Consider the following 17,224-nt stretch of genomic DNA (forward strand, 5'->3'; position numbering starts at 1 on the left):
AACAAATATTGGAGCCAGGCGTGGCTGAAACCGTCATCGTTCAAGTAATACTTCCTCCGTTTAAAAGGTCCTCGCACGCATATTTTCTACATCAAAGTTCCGCTGTCTGACCCGGTAATCACCTTTTTGAGTATGTGACACCGAAAGACAGCAAGCATCAATGCGGAGGCAGAGAAATATGATTGCGGGTGAGTCAGACCACTTCAGTCTCTGTTCTGCAGGCAAACAAAATAATAATAAATTTAGCCTAATTTTTTTTTTTTAAAGGTGGTAATATCTTTTTATATTGCATATTAATACACTGGTTTGTCTCCCTCAGAACCAAATGTTTAATTATGATCAGTAATACAGTAGGGGACCTTTAAAAATGCATATGAAAAATATAGTGCAAATCTATAACCAATATATTAAACCACCATAAGGTCTTAACTATGAAATGAGCTTATCCTTATATTAGTTTCTTGTTTTTATGATTTCTTTTCATGTAAATCTTTCTTTAAAATGACCGTCTTGTTTTTAAATTGCTTTGAAATAAAGCTACATTTCTGTCTTTCTAGCTATCTTTCTGCTGTGTGTTGTCTACTTGCACTGCTCCGATGGTGCGGCGGTGCGGAATCAGGCCTGTGTGCCCAGTCATGAGGTAGTTATACATACACATACTTGTTTTTCTCTATATTTCTGAGACATTATTGAGTAAAGTGAAACTGCTGTTCTCTGGTAAGCTCCATAAATATACAGGCAATATGAAGGGTGGGACATACATGTGAATTATTGTTATGATTTACATTTTGAGTACCCTATGTTGTATATAAAACTATATTAGCAGATTAAAAAAAAATGTGTTTTTAGATTATGTGATATGGATTTACTTAGAAACTGAAAAACCAAACTGCAGAGCAACAACAGGTTGTGAAACATCAGTGACGGAAATGGCACAAAGTTGACTCAATCAACTGGTTTTATTTCTGCTCATCACTGTAAACAGATGTAAACAAGCAGACAGAAGACAACTTGTCATACATATTAGATTTGACATGCAGTAAAAGCATAATTCCATTTAGTTTGGTTTGCTTGGACCTGTGGATCATTTTGAATTTAATCTCAGGCATCAAAAAGTCAAAAGTCAGCTATTCAGTTACACAAAAATGCAGGTAAATGCAAGATAATTAAATGGCGTCGCCTTTCAGGTGGCGTGCTTTGAGACGGCTGACTATGTGAATGCATCTGTGGAGGTGTGTGTCGGTAAAAGACTCATCATCTCCCTGGACCACTTCCCTGAGTACCCTGTTTGCAGCTTGATCCGAGGAACGGACCCAATACTCACAGTGTAAGTCAATGTCAACATGTGTGTGTGTATTTAGGGTCTGTTTCCCCTTTTTTTTATTATCAAACTTTTCTTAAACCTCGTCAGAAATGGGAGTCGCTCCATGATCATACCGCCGCTTTCTGAGGCCGATTCAGGGGAGTACACCCTGAACTGTGAAACCAGTAACGGAACCAGGTCCTCCATAACTGTTTCTCTGCACGTAGTGATGAGTGAGTGACACTTCTGTCTCTACGACAACGCTAAGCCTCAAGACAGCAAGCAAGCACATGACTGTTTGATGCTCATGCATTGTTGTTGTTTTTTTCTAGAACGTCCCACAAAACCACAGTTGACACTGGACGGAGTGGATGTCAAATGGCGTTCCCCTTATTTTAGGTGCATCTCTGAGGGATGCCCAAAGCCCACAATAAAGTGGTTGAGGTAAGCTGTTATCTAGTATATTTGTATGCACAATTCTACTAACACTAACTTTAAAAACACATCTAATAATAGTGTAATTTTCTGTACAGCCATCCTTTTTTAAACACATTCGATGACGGGACAAATGCTGATGCAAACAGCGTAAATGCAAATAACAGTATATCCAGTAAGGAATATATTGAGAGTGGAGTGATGTGCTGTGCCACCAACGCCGAAGGACAGGAATGCTCCCAACTGTATGACTACGGTAATTCAATATGTCGACAAATGCATTAAATACATCCCACAGATGATTTATACACATAAATGATCACAGACGGAAGCTCATTTCAACGCCTGGAAAGGTCGAAATGTAAGCAGTTTACAGCCTCTTATTAATCACAGCAATATTAAAGGAATTGACTTGTTGTGTTTCAGATCTAGATAGTGACTTGATGAAAGGTGTCGAGGATTATAATGTGACCGTGAGCCCCGGTCAGCCTTTACTTCTTCGCTGCCGGGTACAACATCGGGGCGGGAAACTGTTACACGTGTGGGAGAAAGGCGGCAAAACGATGGACGCCACAACATTAGCATGCTCCTCTGAAGTCAAGAAGGAGGTAAAGAGATTCCCACTGATGTTCCCATTATGTTGTACCGCATTCATCTTCCAACACTCGACTCACGAACCATGATTTTGGCCCAGATCTGCATTAAAAGTGACGGACATGACTACAGTCGGATGGTCTACCTGTTCATCGAATCGGTTGGCGTGGATCACAGCGGCACTTACACCTGCAGGACTGGAAACAACAAAACAAAGTCTGTTGACGTTCATGTCCAAGGTGAGTAGAAGAAAAATTTAATTTTTCTCTCTGCAACTGTTTTAATGCTTCTTTGATGTTTAACACGCTTGTGTCGCCTTCAGCTGAGGGTTTCCTGTCCGTCCAGCTGGATGAGAGCAGGATCATCCCGGCCCAGAATGCTTCCCGCTCCTGTTTGCAGGCCAGCGTTTCCCATCATCCCGAGCTCCGCCACTGTTCCTGGGAGTCCCCCGATAAAAACCGGACTACGTGCATCAGGGACTCCTGGGTCACAAAACACAGGTTAGCTGCATGAAGCTGCTAAAAAGGTTTCTACACAAACTATAATCACATGATATGAGGTTTGACTTTTTGGTGGCTTCACGTTGTCGTCTCAGGACTGTGAAGTTATGTGATGTCCTCAAATCAGGAGATTATAAATTACACCTGGAGGCCGGAGGACAAAGAGAAACAAAGACGATATCAGTGTGTGTTGTAGGTAAGAGAGATGTATTGTCTGCGTATTCTGCACAATTATTTAAAACTTACATTTGCAATTATATTTTTTAATCGTGCACCTATTGTTTCAGACACGCCGAAGTTCAAATTCATGTTTAACAACGTCGATAACACCTTCGTCATGGAGACTGTGAGTCTTGTGCCGGCAAACTCTACCTGGATGTCTTGTTCTTTGTCCAACGACAGGTACGCTCCTTCCATCCCCGACGTAAAAACCTCTCACAGTGAGATTACCTTGAGTCACCACTCTTTATCTCCCAGCAGCTGTGAAACAGACTCTATGTGGGAGGAGATCCCAGAAGCCTCTCAGACGGACTCCGACGTCTCCTGTGAGAAGACGATCCGGAGCTCTCTGAGCAGAGATCTGGTGGACGGACACCATTTAAGGTTCTGCCTGACGAACTCGGTGGGCTCCTGGTGCCAAACGCAATACTCCATATACTACCCGGCATCACAGCAGGTCTTGAGAGGTAGTGCGATTGATTTCACATCAAAATCCTACTTTTTTTTATTGTAATGTCATTATATTTTAAAAGAAATCCTTCGCCGCTGTTTTTAGGTGATCCAAATAACGATGGAGGCAACCTGCTGATGCTGAAAGTCGGCATTTTGCTTCTGTTCCTGACTTTGATGGCAGTTAGCGTGCTGCTCGTGTACTATGTCAAAAAGAAGGTATGTATTACACTTTGACACACACACACACACACACACACACACACAAGGACGTGATGCCAGCCCCCCTCTGTGTTTCCAACAGAAGCCCCAGTATCAGCCCCAGCTGCAGGTCATCCAGATGGTCGGACCCAACGACAACGATTACATCTACATCAACTTCAAGGAGTTTGGCTACGACCCGAAATGGGAGTTCCCCAGGGAGAACCTGGAACTGGGTAGGCACTGCACCGAGCATGAAGACCTGATAGTAGTGGTGGAGGACGTACTTTCATCCTTTACTTAAGTAAAAAACACTCATCTGAAGGATTGTAAGGGAGAAGAAGGAAGATTACATTTTGGAGTTTTACCTATTTGGGCCTTAAAGAGTTATTTAAACTGAAGCATCTGAGAAGTTTAGAGGGGTATATAAGTATAAGAGGCCACATGGAGAGAAATGAAAACATATTTCAACCTGAAACGAAGGCTAGAATGGAGGAAAATACTCAAGTAAACAACAATCACCTCAAAAGTACTATAATGTACAAGTTTTCACTATAATGTGGCAACAAAGTTCCACTTCATTTCGTTGAGGTTTTGCATGTCCTCCTCAGGTCCAGAGCTGGGCTCCGGGGCTTTTGGCATGGTGGTCCAGGCGACCGCTTACGGCATCAACAAGCCGGGAGTCTCACAGCAGGTGGCCGTCAAGATGCTTAAAGGTCAGCGTTTTTACGAATATCAATGCAAAATGGTTATGGAGGTCATTTCAGCAGCTGACGTGATGTTTGACGCCGCAGAAAAACACCAGACGGTGGAGAAGGAGGCTCTGATGTCGGAGCTGAAGATGCTGACTCTTATCGGTCACCATGCCAACATCGTCAACCTGCTCGGGGCGTGCACCGGCTCAGGTGCGGTCACAGCTGACTTTCGTCAGGTTGGATAATTGCTGCGGTGCTGTGATTTATTGTGATCTGTTTCCCGGTACAGGGCCCACATACCTGATCTTCCAGTACTGTCATTATGGAGACCTACTGAACTACCTGAAGACGAACAGAGAGCGCTACCACAAGTCTGCGACTGACGCCTTCAACAAGGACCGCTTCAGCAGCCTCTACCACAACCTGCAGCCCAGGAAAAGTTCTGGGTGAGAACAATGGGAAGAGCAAGAAGGGGAATAGTTTAGCAACCAGTGTGGATTAAAAAGTATGTATAGAAGCAGCTGTATTTGTAAAAAATGACCCTGGTTGTGTTTTCTCAGAGAGCTCGACACAGCAGTGGACAATTACGTGCCGATGTACGGCTCTACCACCAGAGGGCAGGAGGACATCGCCCTCCTCCCCATCATGCCTGATGACATGGGCAGCTTTGAAGGTGGAACAACCTGAAGTCAGAGCAATGCATTGTTTGGCAAACCGATGTGTTCCCTGATTTTACAAAAAAAGTCCCATTTTATCTGCAGACCCGGCTTTCTACGAAGACCCAGACGATCTGATGGAGGATCGGCAAACCCTGACCTTTGATGACCTCCTCAGCTTCTCCCTCCAAGTGGCCAGAGGCATGGAGTTCCTCTCCTCCAAGAATGTAAGAACAGGGAAGTCCACACTGTGGAACTCAAACTACTTTGATGAGTTATTTATCATCATTTCTTCTCTGTGTTTTTTGGGGTTATTTGAAGACATTCACTTTGGCTTTTGGAAATTGTTATGGGATTTTTTTCAGTATTATATGACATTTTATAGCCTAAAAAAATCTGCAAATTAATTGATAATAACATATTATTGTAAATTGCATCCCTAAACTGCACCCTTTGAATAAATGTGTCCCTGTAACGTGTCCCGTCTGTCTGCAGTGTATCCACCGAGACCTGGCAGCCAGAAACGTGTTGGTGACGAACGGCAGGCTGGTGAAGATCGGTGACTTCGGACTGGCCCGGGACATCGACAACGACTCCAACTATGTCGTGAGAGGAAATGTAAGATACTTTTTTTTTATCATAAAGCATGTATTGATTGCTGTGTTCTGCATCTCTTCTCACTGCATTCTGTGGCTCCGCAGGTGCGTTTGCCAGTGAAGTGGATGGCACCAGAGAGCACCTTCAAGGGCATCTACACCATGAAGAGTGACGTCTGGGCTTACGGCATTCTGCTGTGGGAGATCTTCTCTCTCGGTAGCCGGCACTCCCCATCAGCAGCACATTTAAATTAATTAATTTCATATGGAATTATTAATCCGTCTGTCTCTCAGGTGTGACCCCGTACCCGGGCATGAAGGTGGATCACGCGTTCTATTCGATGATTGAGGGAGGATTCAAGATGGAGTGTCCGTACTACGCCAGCGACTCTGTGTAAGTGTCATCTCCTTTATCTTTAATTAATATATATATATATATATATATATATATATATATATATATATATATATAGTGTAATCATAAAGTAGGAATTACTATAAAGAACAGCAGCAAAGACTGTATGAGACACATTAAATACATGTTTTTTTATAAATGGCAACGTCTTCAAGCAGCAGTTAGTTATTTAAGAACTAAAGTTACTTTAATACAAAGAGGTTTTGCATTCAATATATTCATATAACACTATGAAATGGGACAATTAACAATATGTTTAGGACTTTAAAGTACATTTTGCTGCTAGTACTTAACTGTATTTTTTACTTAAGTAGCATTTTGAATCCAGAACTCTTACTTTTGTCCATTTTTGTATACTATAGACTATAAACAAACCTTTAACTATGTCGTGACTTCCTCCTCCAGGTACGGGGTGATGTGTAAGTGTTGGGATCTGGATCCCAGCGACCGGCCAAGTTTCTCCAAAGTGGTGTCGTTCATGTGCGATCAGCTGACTGACAGAGAGGAGCAGGTATTGTAGAAATTAGAAATATTGGAAGTTTTATCCTGTTGCAGCCGGATGGACGTCTTACATGGTTCCTCTTTGCAGCTCTACCATAACGTGCTTGACCAGACGTCCGGCGACTACCAGAACTCACTGGCCATTCTGGACATTTCCGCCTTGACGAAGCAGAACGAGGACAAGACGCAGTCGGCCAACGATTACTGTCCAGCCCACGCAGCTGAAGAGGGCAAAGCAGAAGACTGCGACTCTGCGGCGGCCGAGGAGAAGCTGGAGAAGCCATCAGTCACAGAGTGATCCCCAAACCTCTCTATAGATCCTTTTACAGGTCTTTGTTCTATCATAATAATATTCTGAGTGACAGTAGAATGCACCTGCTTTATATTCTATAAGATTATTGTAACAAGATTTAAATGATATGGCAATTATATTCTCACTATGACATGTTTGTAAATACAGTGTTTTCTACTTTTTATCGTGCAGCTAAAAATGGAAAATAGTTTCATAAAAGGAAGCTAAATGTTCTCAGGAAGACAGACATGTAAGATATGAAGCTCTCTTTTTTGGCCTCCAAAGCACCTGATAAACTTTTGGTTTGTATATATATATATATATATTTTGTGGTCTCTTATATCAGCAGCTATTACTTTGTTATTACTGTTTATTATGTTGATTTGTTTGTGTTTGTTTAAGCATTGTACCCAGGGGTGTCAGCAGCATTTGATATGTGAACATTTTGCAATAAAATAGATGCAATTTCCCACTTTCTGGTGCATTCTGACATGTTTTTAGAAGATGTCTCCTCCGTATCTAATGTCTCATAGTAGTTAAAACCAGTGATTGCAATGTAATCAGTTATATATAACTGATCTGTTAACAGTTCAACCAAAATCATAGAGCATTTTTCTTTTCCTGCACAATCAATCACCTTGATGTCATACCTGACATATAGAAGCACTTCCTGGGGGAGGATAGAACAGAATGATGCCTTCACGTGACATCTGAATAATGGAAAACACCACTTGCCGACTCGGGGATTACACATGAAATTGCAAAAACGAGTGGGGCAACTCTGAGATAATGTTGACACCCGAGTCCTTTAACCAAGGCATGCAGGAGGACAGCTTCTGTAATAGACGAGTGGGAAGTAGGATCTTCCGACTGGCACTTAAAGGCCCAACCACCTAATTGTGGAGACACCCTGTTAAACTAGTAGAACAGATATGGGGAGTGTTGTCTGTCCTACAGTGCGTCAACCCCTGTCTATCGAAGAGTTGTGCAAAGGTAAACATCCCGAGCCTGCGCCACTGCCGAGTCCCCGTGCACGAACATGGACATCGCCACGGTCAACGCGCTTCCCTACGAGGACTTTGTGAATATTCTGGGCAACGTCGTGGAGAAATGTCCCCTTATAGCAGCCGCGGTGTGGTCGGAGCGTCCCTTTCTCAACCTGACTGCTTTGGAGGCTGCGATCGGTGAATTCATCGACGCTCTGCCAGAATCAGGTGAGGTTTAGACAGACATTTGGTTCACTTCTTTTTGGCGTATTTGGGGTTTTCGGTTCAGACTGCAGCTCGGTGGAGTTTGCATGACTTCCCCCCACATTCCAAAAAACTGCAGGTTGGGTTAATCGATGACTCTGAATCGATGTGAGTGGTCGCCCCCCCCCTCCTCAACCCTTAATACACGTCACAGATAATGGACGGATGGAGTTGTTTGGCCCTGAAATGTGATTATCTAACACATAATCCCTACAGGTAAGGAGGGGATCCTCAGGTGCCACCCTGACCTCGCGGGCAGGGACCTCGAGAGCGGCGCCTTGACCCGGGAGTCTCGCGAGGAGCAGGCCGGAGCCGGCATGGACGCGCTGAGTCCCGCGGAGGCCTCGCGCATGGCCCGCCTCAACGACGAGTACAAGGAGCGCTTCGGCTTCCCGTTCGTCATCTGCGCGCGGATGAACGACAAGGCGACCATTTTACGGCAGCTGTCCGCGCGCTCTCGGAACGAGCGCGCGGCGGAGAGGGCGCAAGGCGTCCAGGAGGTGAAGAAGATCTGCCGCCTGCGTCTGGAAGGTCTCGTGCTCACCGACGCCCCCAACAAGTTATGAACCCTTAACAACTGGTATGATGGTGGTTTAAATACCCGGATGTAAAGATGGCCACTCGGCTGTGTGATAGTTGCTTTATTCCAAATGTGTCACTTATGCATCATACTGTACAATTCATTTTTTTTTAACAATAAAATATGTGAACACTAGATTCTAATTTAAGAATTAACATTATATACAAGTAATATGTCAAATACAGTCATATTACACATTTATATATACATTCATAAACTTAAATGTGTACAACTCACATGTGTGGAGGTGGAAAAACAATGTACTCACTGTCAAACATGCCTAGACGGTTTGTGTAACTGAATCCACCTTGCTGCCTAATAGGGGGGACCAGCAGGTGGTCCTGGGGTGACTCGGTAGTCCCAGGACGCCATCTGGTGGCCAAACATCTCAACGCATGTACGACGAAGTGCAGTAAGAGACCGTGGTATCCAACGAGGGGGGCTCGGGGGGTCCTGGAGACAGTTCTAGTGGGTCCCTGGAAAATAAGCACTTTATTTAAATTACATTAAGTTGAAGTGAAACTTAGGCCAATAGGAGTCACTCTCTATTCTCGCCCTAATCATGAATCTTACAGCATTCCTCTCAAACGGGATTGCTTTCAAATGTGGATTTAAAAGTCTGGATGCACGTTGAGTTTAAAACCCAAAGTCTTGAGAAGCTGCTGCCGGGTCTATGCGGGCTCTCTGGACCCGGGCGCGGTGAGGGAGTGGCCGTGCTGCAGCGGGGAGACGGGAGGCGACGCGGTCTGGGGTCCGTTCGTGGAGGTGACCCCTCCCGCGGCCTCCCCCGGGTCCCCGGAGGTGATGGAAGAGTCCTGGTCCGGCTCGCCGCCCCTCGACCTCCTCCGGTCCTCCTCCTTCTTCCACTTCATGCGCCGGTTCTGGAACCAGATCTTGATGTGGCGCTCGGTGAGGCTCAGGGTCAGCGCCAGCTCCACGCGCCGCGGCCTCGAGATGTAGCGGTTGAACAGGAACTCCTTCTCGAGCTCCAGCAGCTGGGCGCGCGTGTACGCCGTCCTCGTGCGTTTGTTTTCCTCCGATTCCGCGATGACGTACGGCCCTGGAGACAAGCAGAGGTTCAGGGTACTATTCCAGCAGTAACCTTCTACTTCTACTTTCAAGTTTTACGAATAAGCAGGTCAGAAATGTAGTCCTCTCCAATCAATAAGAAGGCAGTGAAGGTCATATATCAAAGGCATTTGAAGGTTTATTAGCGTCGTTAAATATCAAGCATTGCAGTTGTAAATGCATTCAATTTATATTATGTATTCGACTGGGGATAACTGTATTATAGAGAGTTTATTAAATGTGCACGTGGGTGAGATTTTGACCTCTCCAGCGAGCACCTGTGTAGAAACCACAGTGCATATTTGTCTTCTGATAGCAAAACAAACATTTATTCACTTGTAATGTTACCAGGAATTACAATTAGCCTACTCGTGATTTCACCCACAAAATAAGAGTAATTCCCTCGCTGCGAGTCGAACATTCAAACAGTTGAAACAGCGACGGGACGCTAAAACTGGAAATTAAATTATTCTGGAGAGAATAATTTACCAAAAATATAAAGAGATTATAGTTTTCTTTAACTGTAACAAATATATACTATTCACCCAGCTGTGTATAGGCTCTGTGGTGATTCACGTTTAAAATAGAAACGTGATTATATATTACAAATATTAGTATAACTTTGTGAGATCATTTTAATGTGGTTTAGTCACTGAGACTTTCACACAGTGAGTTTTTTCCCCTGACCACCACTCGGGTTCAGGAATTAACTTAATATTAATAAATAAAAAATTCAAAAATGTTATCAGTTCAATTTCAAAAGTTCAAGATTTCATCAAATAATCAAAAATCCAAATCAAGAAAGTCATGCAAAATAAAATAAATAAATCATTCTAGAAACAAAATAAATGTAGGCTAAGTCTACATGTTTGCAGTCTTTTAGTTATGCATCAGTTGCTTTAAAATTGTGCACTTTATTTTAATTTATTTTTTATTACCTGGACGTTAATCAATATAATACATAATATAAAATCAATATAGTCTGGCAAGACAAGTGCACATGACAATGAATCATTATGTTTCTCCTCAATGTTTTTGTTAATTGAAATTGAAAGTTAAACTTAGACCGACAAAATAAGATGTTTAACTATATTTATATCATAGTTAGTTATTTTCTGTAAATTCAAGCTATTGACGGTATTTATGCCTTTAAGCCTATAATCGCTCAGCCTGCCACTTAAAACGTTTTCCTACCGCTTTAAAATAAAACTTTTCAAAACTTTAATTAATTGGAATTATGCAATTTAAACCAAAACGTTTAAAACCATATATAATTCACTGACATATCTTCACTATAATTAACAACCACAACAACTGTGCGTAAAATAAACCAAAAGTAGGCCACAATGCCACAGGTGTGAATCAACGACGTAAAAAAAATCTTATATCAAGCAGAATAATGTTTCTTGTGATTCTCTGAAGAGAAAAGTCTGAGAAATTCATATAGGTTTCATGTATTTTAGCTGAAGAAACTTTGTTCTCCGGAGAAAACGCTAATAACAAAACTATATGTGGTATAAAAGGCCAACATTTAAAGTTAATATGTAGTCAAATCAAAATAAGTGAAAAAGGAAACACTAAATTAAATGATTCAGTAATTATATTTAAAGTCGAATATTTGGCAAAAATCGGACAATTCTTTGTTAACTTCAAAGTGTTTTTCTGTTTTGTATTTTTATCTCCAATCAAACTCGCTTTAACGGCCTATTGATGCTTTAAGAATACGCTTTGTATGAAGAAAAAAGCCTTATTTTGGTGACGATAAGCCCTGATAAAAGCCTTTCTACACGTTGACTGACAAGGTAAACTGAAACACCCAGGATCATATTGTTGGGAGCGTGATGTCATTACGGGCTCCTGAAAGAGTCATGAAACTCGCCTGTTAGTGCTATGACTACAGAGCAACGTGGTAAACAAAGCTCAGCCTATCTGGAGGTTTGGAAATAAGCTGAGGACTCATGTCTGCTTTGCTATATTCTTAAACACCAATGCTGCTGTGTGAGAATTACCTGCCCACTGTCCCTTCCAGGTGTGCGAGTGAGATTTGGTGGTTTTCATCCAGGGGAAGGGGAGGTGATATCTCTGCTCCCCCGCGTCTCCGTAGCCTGCAGCCGGCTGGAGAGGCTGCTGCTGCTGCTGCTGCTGCTGCTGGAGCACCTGGGGATGGTGGAGCTGAGGCACACCTGGATCCTCCTGCATGGGGAGCGTGTAAGAGGGGGCGATGTCAGCGAGGCTGGCCTGCTCCAAGGCGCCCATGGACGGCGGCGTGTAGACGGAGTGCACCTGCCGGCTCATGTAGAGGCAAGGCGGCGGGCTGTGGCTGTAGTCCTCCCCTCCCTGTGGTCTCTGGTAGGCACAGGAGTCTTTGAACACCTGGGACGGATAGTATTGATCTTCCCGATTCATGGCTTCCGAGGAACCCGCACATGTACCGTCTTTTATAAACCAGCGCCCTGCCTCGGCGTGGACCTCCTGCTCTACACCTGTCTCTGGCGCAACTGCGAGGCCCCTCGCGGCTCCACGCAGGTGTGTCACCACTCCGCCACCATGTGACACCGCAGCACCGAAGCCATTGGTTTCGATGTTTGCGGACCTATGGCCCTCAGGTTTTCCAGGACGGTCTCTCTGCAGCCTGTGGGGAGTTTTTTTTTCTCAGCAAATTGAACAGAATGGACGCGAGCGCGTAAATCAATGCCGCTCTGTAAATACCGCGAGGTTTACCTGGCGCACCTGTGTTTGCGCCCCCAGAGCAGCGGCAGACAGCGGACAGGTGGATCCGCGGAGACCCTGCCTCTGCAGGAATCACGTTTAGAAGTTCCTAATGATCTGGAGCCGAAGACAGAAACGTGTTTCTCTTGCACGACATATCGTCATCAAACAATGTGGCATGCACCATTTATATGCACACATCTCCCGTCTGCACTCTGCAGCTGATAAATCGATGTATGGGCGCAAACATTGGTTGACCTGCCAGATAAGAGACCCGGATGGAGACAGTTGGCTTGGAAACTCGGGATGAAAAGCTCAAACACCGTCTGTTTCCACAACCTTTTTTTTTCTATTTTCTGTCTCCACCGTTTGTGACTTTTAACGTGTACCCATTATACTTCTGCAAATGCATCATTTAACACAATTTAGCGCGCGTGGCCCCCACGGGTCCCCGCGTGGAGGGCCCTCGGCGGTGACAAACACTCTCCCCCGTGTGTGCTGGCCATTAAGCCCTTTAGCAGGTGGCGCGCGCGCCCCATTAAACAACAGCCAATTAGGGTTGGAGTGAGTGACGCGGGACTCAATTAAGCGGCGTGCGCGCGGAGCTCACATTTTGAGCCTCTCTGCCACGTGCTCGCGCGTGATTTACCTATTTCTCGTGTAAAAAAAAAAAAAAAAACCGTGGGCCTGCAGGGCGACGGGGCTTTTACCGTGATAGCGTCTATCAACCGTCTATTTGCACTGAGTTCTTCAAAAGCAATTATGGCACTTTCCACAGTATCTTAATGGGGCACTCAGCGATGCAATAAAGTTCAAGTAAACCAATTCTATACAAATCACCAGCCTGTGCTATGGCTTAATGGTGTTTATATTTGAACATTGTTTCAAAGAGGAAGGAAACAGTTAAGCCAAGCTATTCCCTACGATGGTGGAGATGGACAACGTGATTTATGAAGCATGAGGGGCGTTAAACGCATTTTAGATGACTTCCCAGACACAGACTTGGGGCATAATGGCTCAAGCGAGGAGCATCTTAAATTTAGATATAAAAAGATGTGACCAAAAAGAATGACAGCTGCCAGAACATTGTAGGTGTGTAAGAGTGTAAGCTAACACACACACAGAGAGAGAGAGTGAGACAGGTCAAATGGATGGGAAAATATATAGACAGCCACACTTTCAACGCTTGAGCACATTTCCATCTGTTGTGCTGAAACCTCGGTGACCCGACTAAAAACACGTGGAAATACCACACGTACGCGAGTTTAATCACTGGATTATTAGTATACGTTTCTGTCGTTATCGCAGCCTTCATGAATTACTACTAACTCACTGCTGGAGCCAACATGTCCCACGAGGACACATGCAGGAGTGTCAGGGTTTGTTGTTTTTTTTCTCCTTCGGCAAACAAAACCGTTTCTGATAGCCACCGGGCCCTTATATACATGTCCAAAAAAGTTGGACACGCGATAAAATATGCTTACCCAGTGGCGACAGCAGCATGGCTTGTGTAAATATTATGAGTGGGTGAATAATGACAGAAGAATGGTAATGACATTATAATTGAAATCAAAGCTGAGCCAACGGAGGTGAAACTAAAAAAAATCACTGCAAACTGTGAGTCATGTTAAAGGGAAGTTCCATGAAAAGTCCTCCTGACATCCTGGGCTGTAAAGGCCAGTTTATTCTCCAATTTAAGTGGAAAATCTGTATTTAAAAAAAACAGGCTTTATGCGTAATTTAAGGGATTTTAATAAAAGTGGTTGTAAATTCAAAAGTGAAACGTAAGAATGTTATATAATAAAACAGGTCTGCCGGTAGTTCTGTGAGGTGTGTTGGCTGGTCGGGGAGCAGTTTCACGAGTGTCCATCCCTGGACAGTGAGGGGCCTGTGTAAAAATCCATGTCCACCCCCCCCTGACAGAAGTCTTTATTCGTGAAGTCTGTCTTTGTCTCTGTTCTGGCCGTCCCTCCCATGTCTCCGATCTCTGTTGTCTTTGTGCCTGTGACTCCTCTCTTTGTCTCTGTCCTGCTTCTTATCTTTGTTATTGCAGCTGTCCCTGTGATGATCTTTATGGTCCGCGTGGCCTCCGCTACTCCTGCGATGTCTGGGAGGCGTTCTGCTGCGCTCGCGGCTTCTGTCCGGGGAGCTGCTCCGCAGACGGCCCCCCGAGGAGGAGCGTCCGTCTCTGGACTCGCCGCTGTGCCGCTGCAGGCCGGTGGAGCGCAGGGTGTTGAGGAGGAAGCGCTTGTTGGTGCTCTTGGGGCACTTCAACCTACAGGCCATAATTACATTTACATATTATAAGTTGACTGCTTTTATTCCAACAAATACATAACGGATTCACTATATTTTCCACCAGAATTGTATTTGAATTATTTATGTCTATTTCATACATACATACATACACACATACATACATACATACATACATACATACATACATTCAAACACACAGCATATAGTACAGGACAAATGAACTGAATTTAAAAATAAAATATGATTCTATGAACTCTGAATGGGTACCAAAAAAATCACTGGAATTAACGGGGACTTTAAAGTTTTACTTGATGATATTTCTAAAAGTATTTGTGTTGTCAAGTGTGTGATTGCAGCTTTTTTACGTGAAAATACCTCCTCCTGGCAGTCTGTGGGACAGTAGCCTTCATCGTTGACTGAACTATCTAAGGGCGCACTCACACAATCAGCACCATGCCCATATTTTACTTTTAATTTTAAAACACATTTCTGTACTTTCTTGTCTTTACATTTTCAAAACAGGCTCGTTACTTACTCCCTACTGTGCCCAAGCACGTTTGAGCCCCAAAGTTCGGTTTGTTTGGCTAGTGTGAGTGCTCCCTACTGAGCTAAAGCACAGTACACTTCCTCGGCCTTGGAGGTGTGCTTCAGCACGGTACAGTTGCTCATGCACAAGCACGCTAGGCAACGTGGACATAACGACGTGATGACGAATGTACAAGAGGTAACCGTGCTCAGGCCCGGTTGGAGGAGGTGTGCTTCGGCACGGTACAGTTGCTCATGCACCAGCACAAGCACGGGTAGGCAACTCGGACATTACATCGTGATGGCGTATGTACAAGAGGTAACCGTGCTCAGGCCCGGTTCGGGGGACCAATCGTACTTCAGCACAGTACGGAGCAACTGGGCCTAGTGTGAGTGCGCCTTAACAAATCAGGTAGTCTGAAGACCAGAGAGGAGTGACTGTGCATTTTAAAATGGATTTAAACAATGACCGATACCGACAACCATATTAATGCCGAATATCGGCACCTATGATTGGTCGACCCCTGTCAGTAACACATTTTGGTGGAGCAGCTGCAGCACACAACACCAGCTTATTGAGAATACAGCATACTAAACGTGTACCACTAAGCAGATGAGCAGCAATCACATGCCCACATATCAAACACAGTGCTCACCATCCTGCAGGGCCCATGGTCTCTGCCCTCACCCGAGCCCGGTCCGTCTCCTTCAGGAGCTCCTCCACAGCTCTCCTGCAACAGATACGGGCAGCAGTGAGTCACGTGACGGAGAGAGAGGGTGAAGCGTGATTTAATTAAGTGAAGAGGATGGGGGAAACAAGAGTGATGCTGCAGGACTGGAGGAGAAAGTGAATCACTAGTGAGTGAATGAAGAGGACAAGCGGCGGCAGCAGCGTCCTGGTTTGACCCGAGCTGCTGAATCAGCGGAGTCGCGCCAGAGGAGACTCGGCTCGTTTAGCCGACCTTTAAACCGCAGCACTGACAGCTAACGACAGCTGCAATGGCGGAAGGGGCTTACTCTTCTTATAACACAGTAAACACAACCGAAGTGTCTCCTACTCTCCCCACCTACTCTAATAAGGAGAGGGGCGTTACGCTTTTTTTAGCTGAAAACTAGCAGCTGGAAACTAGCAGCTGTAAACGCCACACGTTGATTGAGAACAAACTGATAAAATATTTACATACTTCTCCAGTTCATTATCCTCGGACATCGCGTCGTCATCAATTGTACGCTGGATTCCACCAGAATCGATGAGAGTATGCTAATTACCGCTAGCGTACATCTTTTTTTTGTTTACTTCTCCGCGGGGTCCTTCAGCCAAGGACCCCGCGATTCTAGCTGCCCTTAATAACTCCTGATCGTTTTATTTTTTTTATTTTTTTGGTAAATTATTTTATGAATCAAAGCGGATTTTTTTTTAGATATCTGTACTTTACTTGAGTATTTATTTTTCTGACATATTTTACTTTTAATTTTAAAACACATTTCTGTACTTTCTTGTCTACATTTTCAAAACAGGCTCGTCACTTTTTAATGTTTCTTATAAATGCATAGCGAGATTCAGTTAGGCTTGTAAACACATACATAGTAAAATATCCTTCATAGGTATACTTTTTACTTTATACTTTGAGTACATTTCAGAGTCTGCACTTTTTCCACTTTTACTTGAGTAAGAAGTAAAATCAGTATTTCTTCTTTCACCAGAGTCTTTTGAACATAAGTTTCTGTGCATCTACTTGATTGTAGAGAAGGTCTGTCATTTATTTCCTTTCTGCAGACTGCATGGTTTATGAAATTATGAGAGAATCATAGCACCTTACCAGCCAAAGAGATTTTTTTTAATACTCTTAATAACGTCTTATTATTGCCCCACAATCACTCTGACTTCCATTAAAACTACTGTACATGACTTTAGTTGAGAAGAGGTGAGGGGTTTATTTTGAGCAGGCCGTTTCGAAGTCACCTCTGCCTCTGCT

At 44.0% G+C, this 17,224-nt stretch overlaps 4 protein-coding genes across 6 annotated transcripts; 2 read left to right on the forward strand and 2 right to left on the reverse strand.

Annotated features, from left to right (window-relative positions):
* The first annotated feature begins 84 nt into the window (after nt 1-84).
* Nucleotides 85-7,329, forward strand: LOC311028915 (receptor-type tyrosine-protein kinase FLT3-like). 2 transcript variants are annotated; one of them, XM_084033717.1, is made up of 24 exons: nt 85-188; nt 558-640; nt 1,188-1,327; nt 1,412-1,536; nt 1,636-1,747; nt 1,837-1,994; nt 2,165-2,346; nt 2,433-2,571; nt 2,655-2,832; nt 2,928-3,028; nt 3,120-3,234; nt 3,310-3,518; nt 3,608-3,720; nt 3,806-3,938; nt 4,314-4,418; nt 4,497-4,607; nt 4,687-4,843; nt 4,958-5,070; nt 5,159-5,280; nt 5,549-5,671; nt 5,755-5,866; nt 5,944-6,043; nt 6,470-6,575; nt 6,654-7,329. In XM_084033717.1, the coding sequence occupies exons 1-24, from the start codon at nt 161-163 to the stop codon at nt 6,861-6,863; spliced, it is 3,075 nt and encodes a 1,024-aa protein (XP_083889843.1). In that variant the 5' UTR covers nt 85-160; the 3' UTR covers nt 6,864-7,329. The 2 variants fall into 2 exon arrangements, with proteins under 2 accessions (XP_083889843.1, XP_083889844.1); XM_084033718.1 differs by having other exon boundaries at nt 3,313-3,518.
* A 388-nt stretch (nt 7,330-7,717) lies between these two features.
* Nucleotides 7,718-8,822, forward strand: urad (ureidoimidazoline (2-oxo-4-hydroxy-4-carboxy-5-) decarboxylase). The gene is made up of 2 exons (XM_084033738.1): nt 7,718-8,071; nt 8,324-8,822. Exons 1-2 carry the CDS (start codon nt 7,897-7,899, stop codon nt 8,671-8,673), a joined length of 525 nt encoding a protein of 174 aa, XP_083889864.1. The 5' UTR covers nt 7,718-7,896; the 3' UTR covers nt 8,674-8,822.
* A 133-nt stretch (nt 8,823-8,955) lies between these two features.
* Nucleotides 8,956-13,869, reverse strand: pdx1 (pancreatic and duodenal homeobox 1). 2 transcript variants are annotated; one of them, XM_084033736.1, is made up of 3 exons: nt 12,465-13,869; nt 11,765-12,387; nt 8,956-9,747 (listed from the first exon to the last, which is right to left on the reverse strand). In XM_084033736.1, the coding sequence occupies exons 2-3, from the start codon at nt 12,159-12,161 to the stop codon at nt 9,359-9,361; spliced, it is 786 nt and encodes a 261-aa protein (XP_083889862.1). In that variant the 5' UTR covers nt 12,162-12,387; nt 12,465-13,869; the 3' UTR covers nt 8,956-9,358. The 2 variants fall into 2 exon arrangements, with proteins under 2 accessions (XP_083889862.1, XP_083889861.1); XM_084033735.1 differs by having other exon boundaries at nt 11,765-13,869.
* Nucleotides 13,870-14,010: 141 nt separating this feature from the next.
* Nucleotides 14,011-16,560, reverse strand: LOC311028931 (uncharacterized protein). Its single transcript, XM_084033740.1, has 3 exons — nt 16,433-16,560; nt 15,905-15,979; nt 14,011-14,739 (listed from the first exon to the last, which is right to left on the reverse strand). The coding sequence occupies exons 1-3, from the start codon at nt 16,456-16,458 to the stop codon at nt 14,394-14,396; spliced, it is 447 nt and encodes a 148-aa protein (XP_083889866.1). The 5' UTR covers nt 16,459-16,560; the 3' UTR covers nt 14,011-14,393.
* Nucleotides 16,561-17,224: the final 664 nt, after the last annotated feature.

This window comes from Eutrigla gurnardus (assembly GCF_963514095.1).
Source record: "Eutrigla gurnardus genome assembly, chromosome: 18".
Taxonomy (NCBI): Eukaryota; Metazoa; Chordata; class Actinopteri; order Perciformes; family Triglidae; genus Eutrigla; species Eutrigla gurnardus.

Coding starts and splice junctions, on each gene's coding strand:
- LOC311028915 (XM_084033717.1), top strand. CDS start 161: ATGCGGAGGCAGAGAAATATGATTGCGG. Junction 3,939..4,313: donor CAGGGAGAACCTGGAACTGG/GTAGGCACTGCA, acceptor TGTCCTCCTCAG/GTCCAGAGCTGGGCTCCGGG. Junction 4,844..4,957: donor CAGCCCAGGAAAAGTTCTGG/GTGAGAACAATG, acceptor GTGTTTTCTCAG/AGAGCTCGACACAGCAGTGG.
- urad (XM_084033738.1), top strand. CDS start 7,897: ATGGACATCGCCACGGTCAACGCGCTTCCCTACGAGGACTTTGTGAAT. Junction 8,072..8,323: donor CGACGCTCTGCCAGAATCAG/GTGAGGTTTAGA, acceptor TAATCCCTACAG/GTAAGGAGGGGATCCTCAGG.
- pdx1 (XM_084033736.1), bottom strand. CDS start 12,161: ATGAATCGGGAAGATCAATACTATCCGTCCCAGGTGTTCAAAGACTCC. Junction 9,748..11,764: donor CTGGAAGGGACAGTGGGCAG/GTAATTCTCACA, acceptor GCTTGTCTCCAG/GGCCGTACGTCATCGCGGAA.
- LOC311028931 (XM_084033740.1), bottom strand. CDS start 16,458: ATGTCCGAGGATAATGAACTGGAGAA. Junction 15,980..16,432: donor GAGGATAATGAACTGGAGAA/GTATGTAAATAT, acceptor TATCTGTTGCAG/GAGAGCTGTGGAGGAGCTCC. Junction 14,740..15,904: donor ACCATGGGCCCTGCAGGATG/GTGAGCACTGTG, acceptor TATGGCCTGTAG/GTTGAAGTGCCCCAAGAGCA.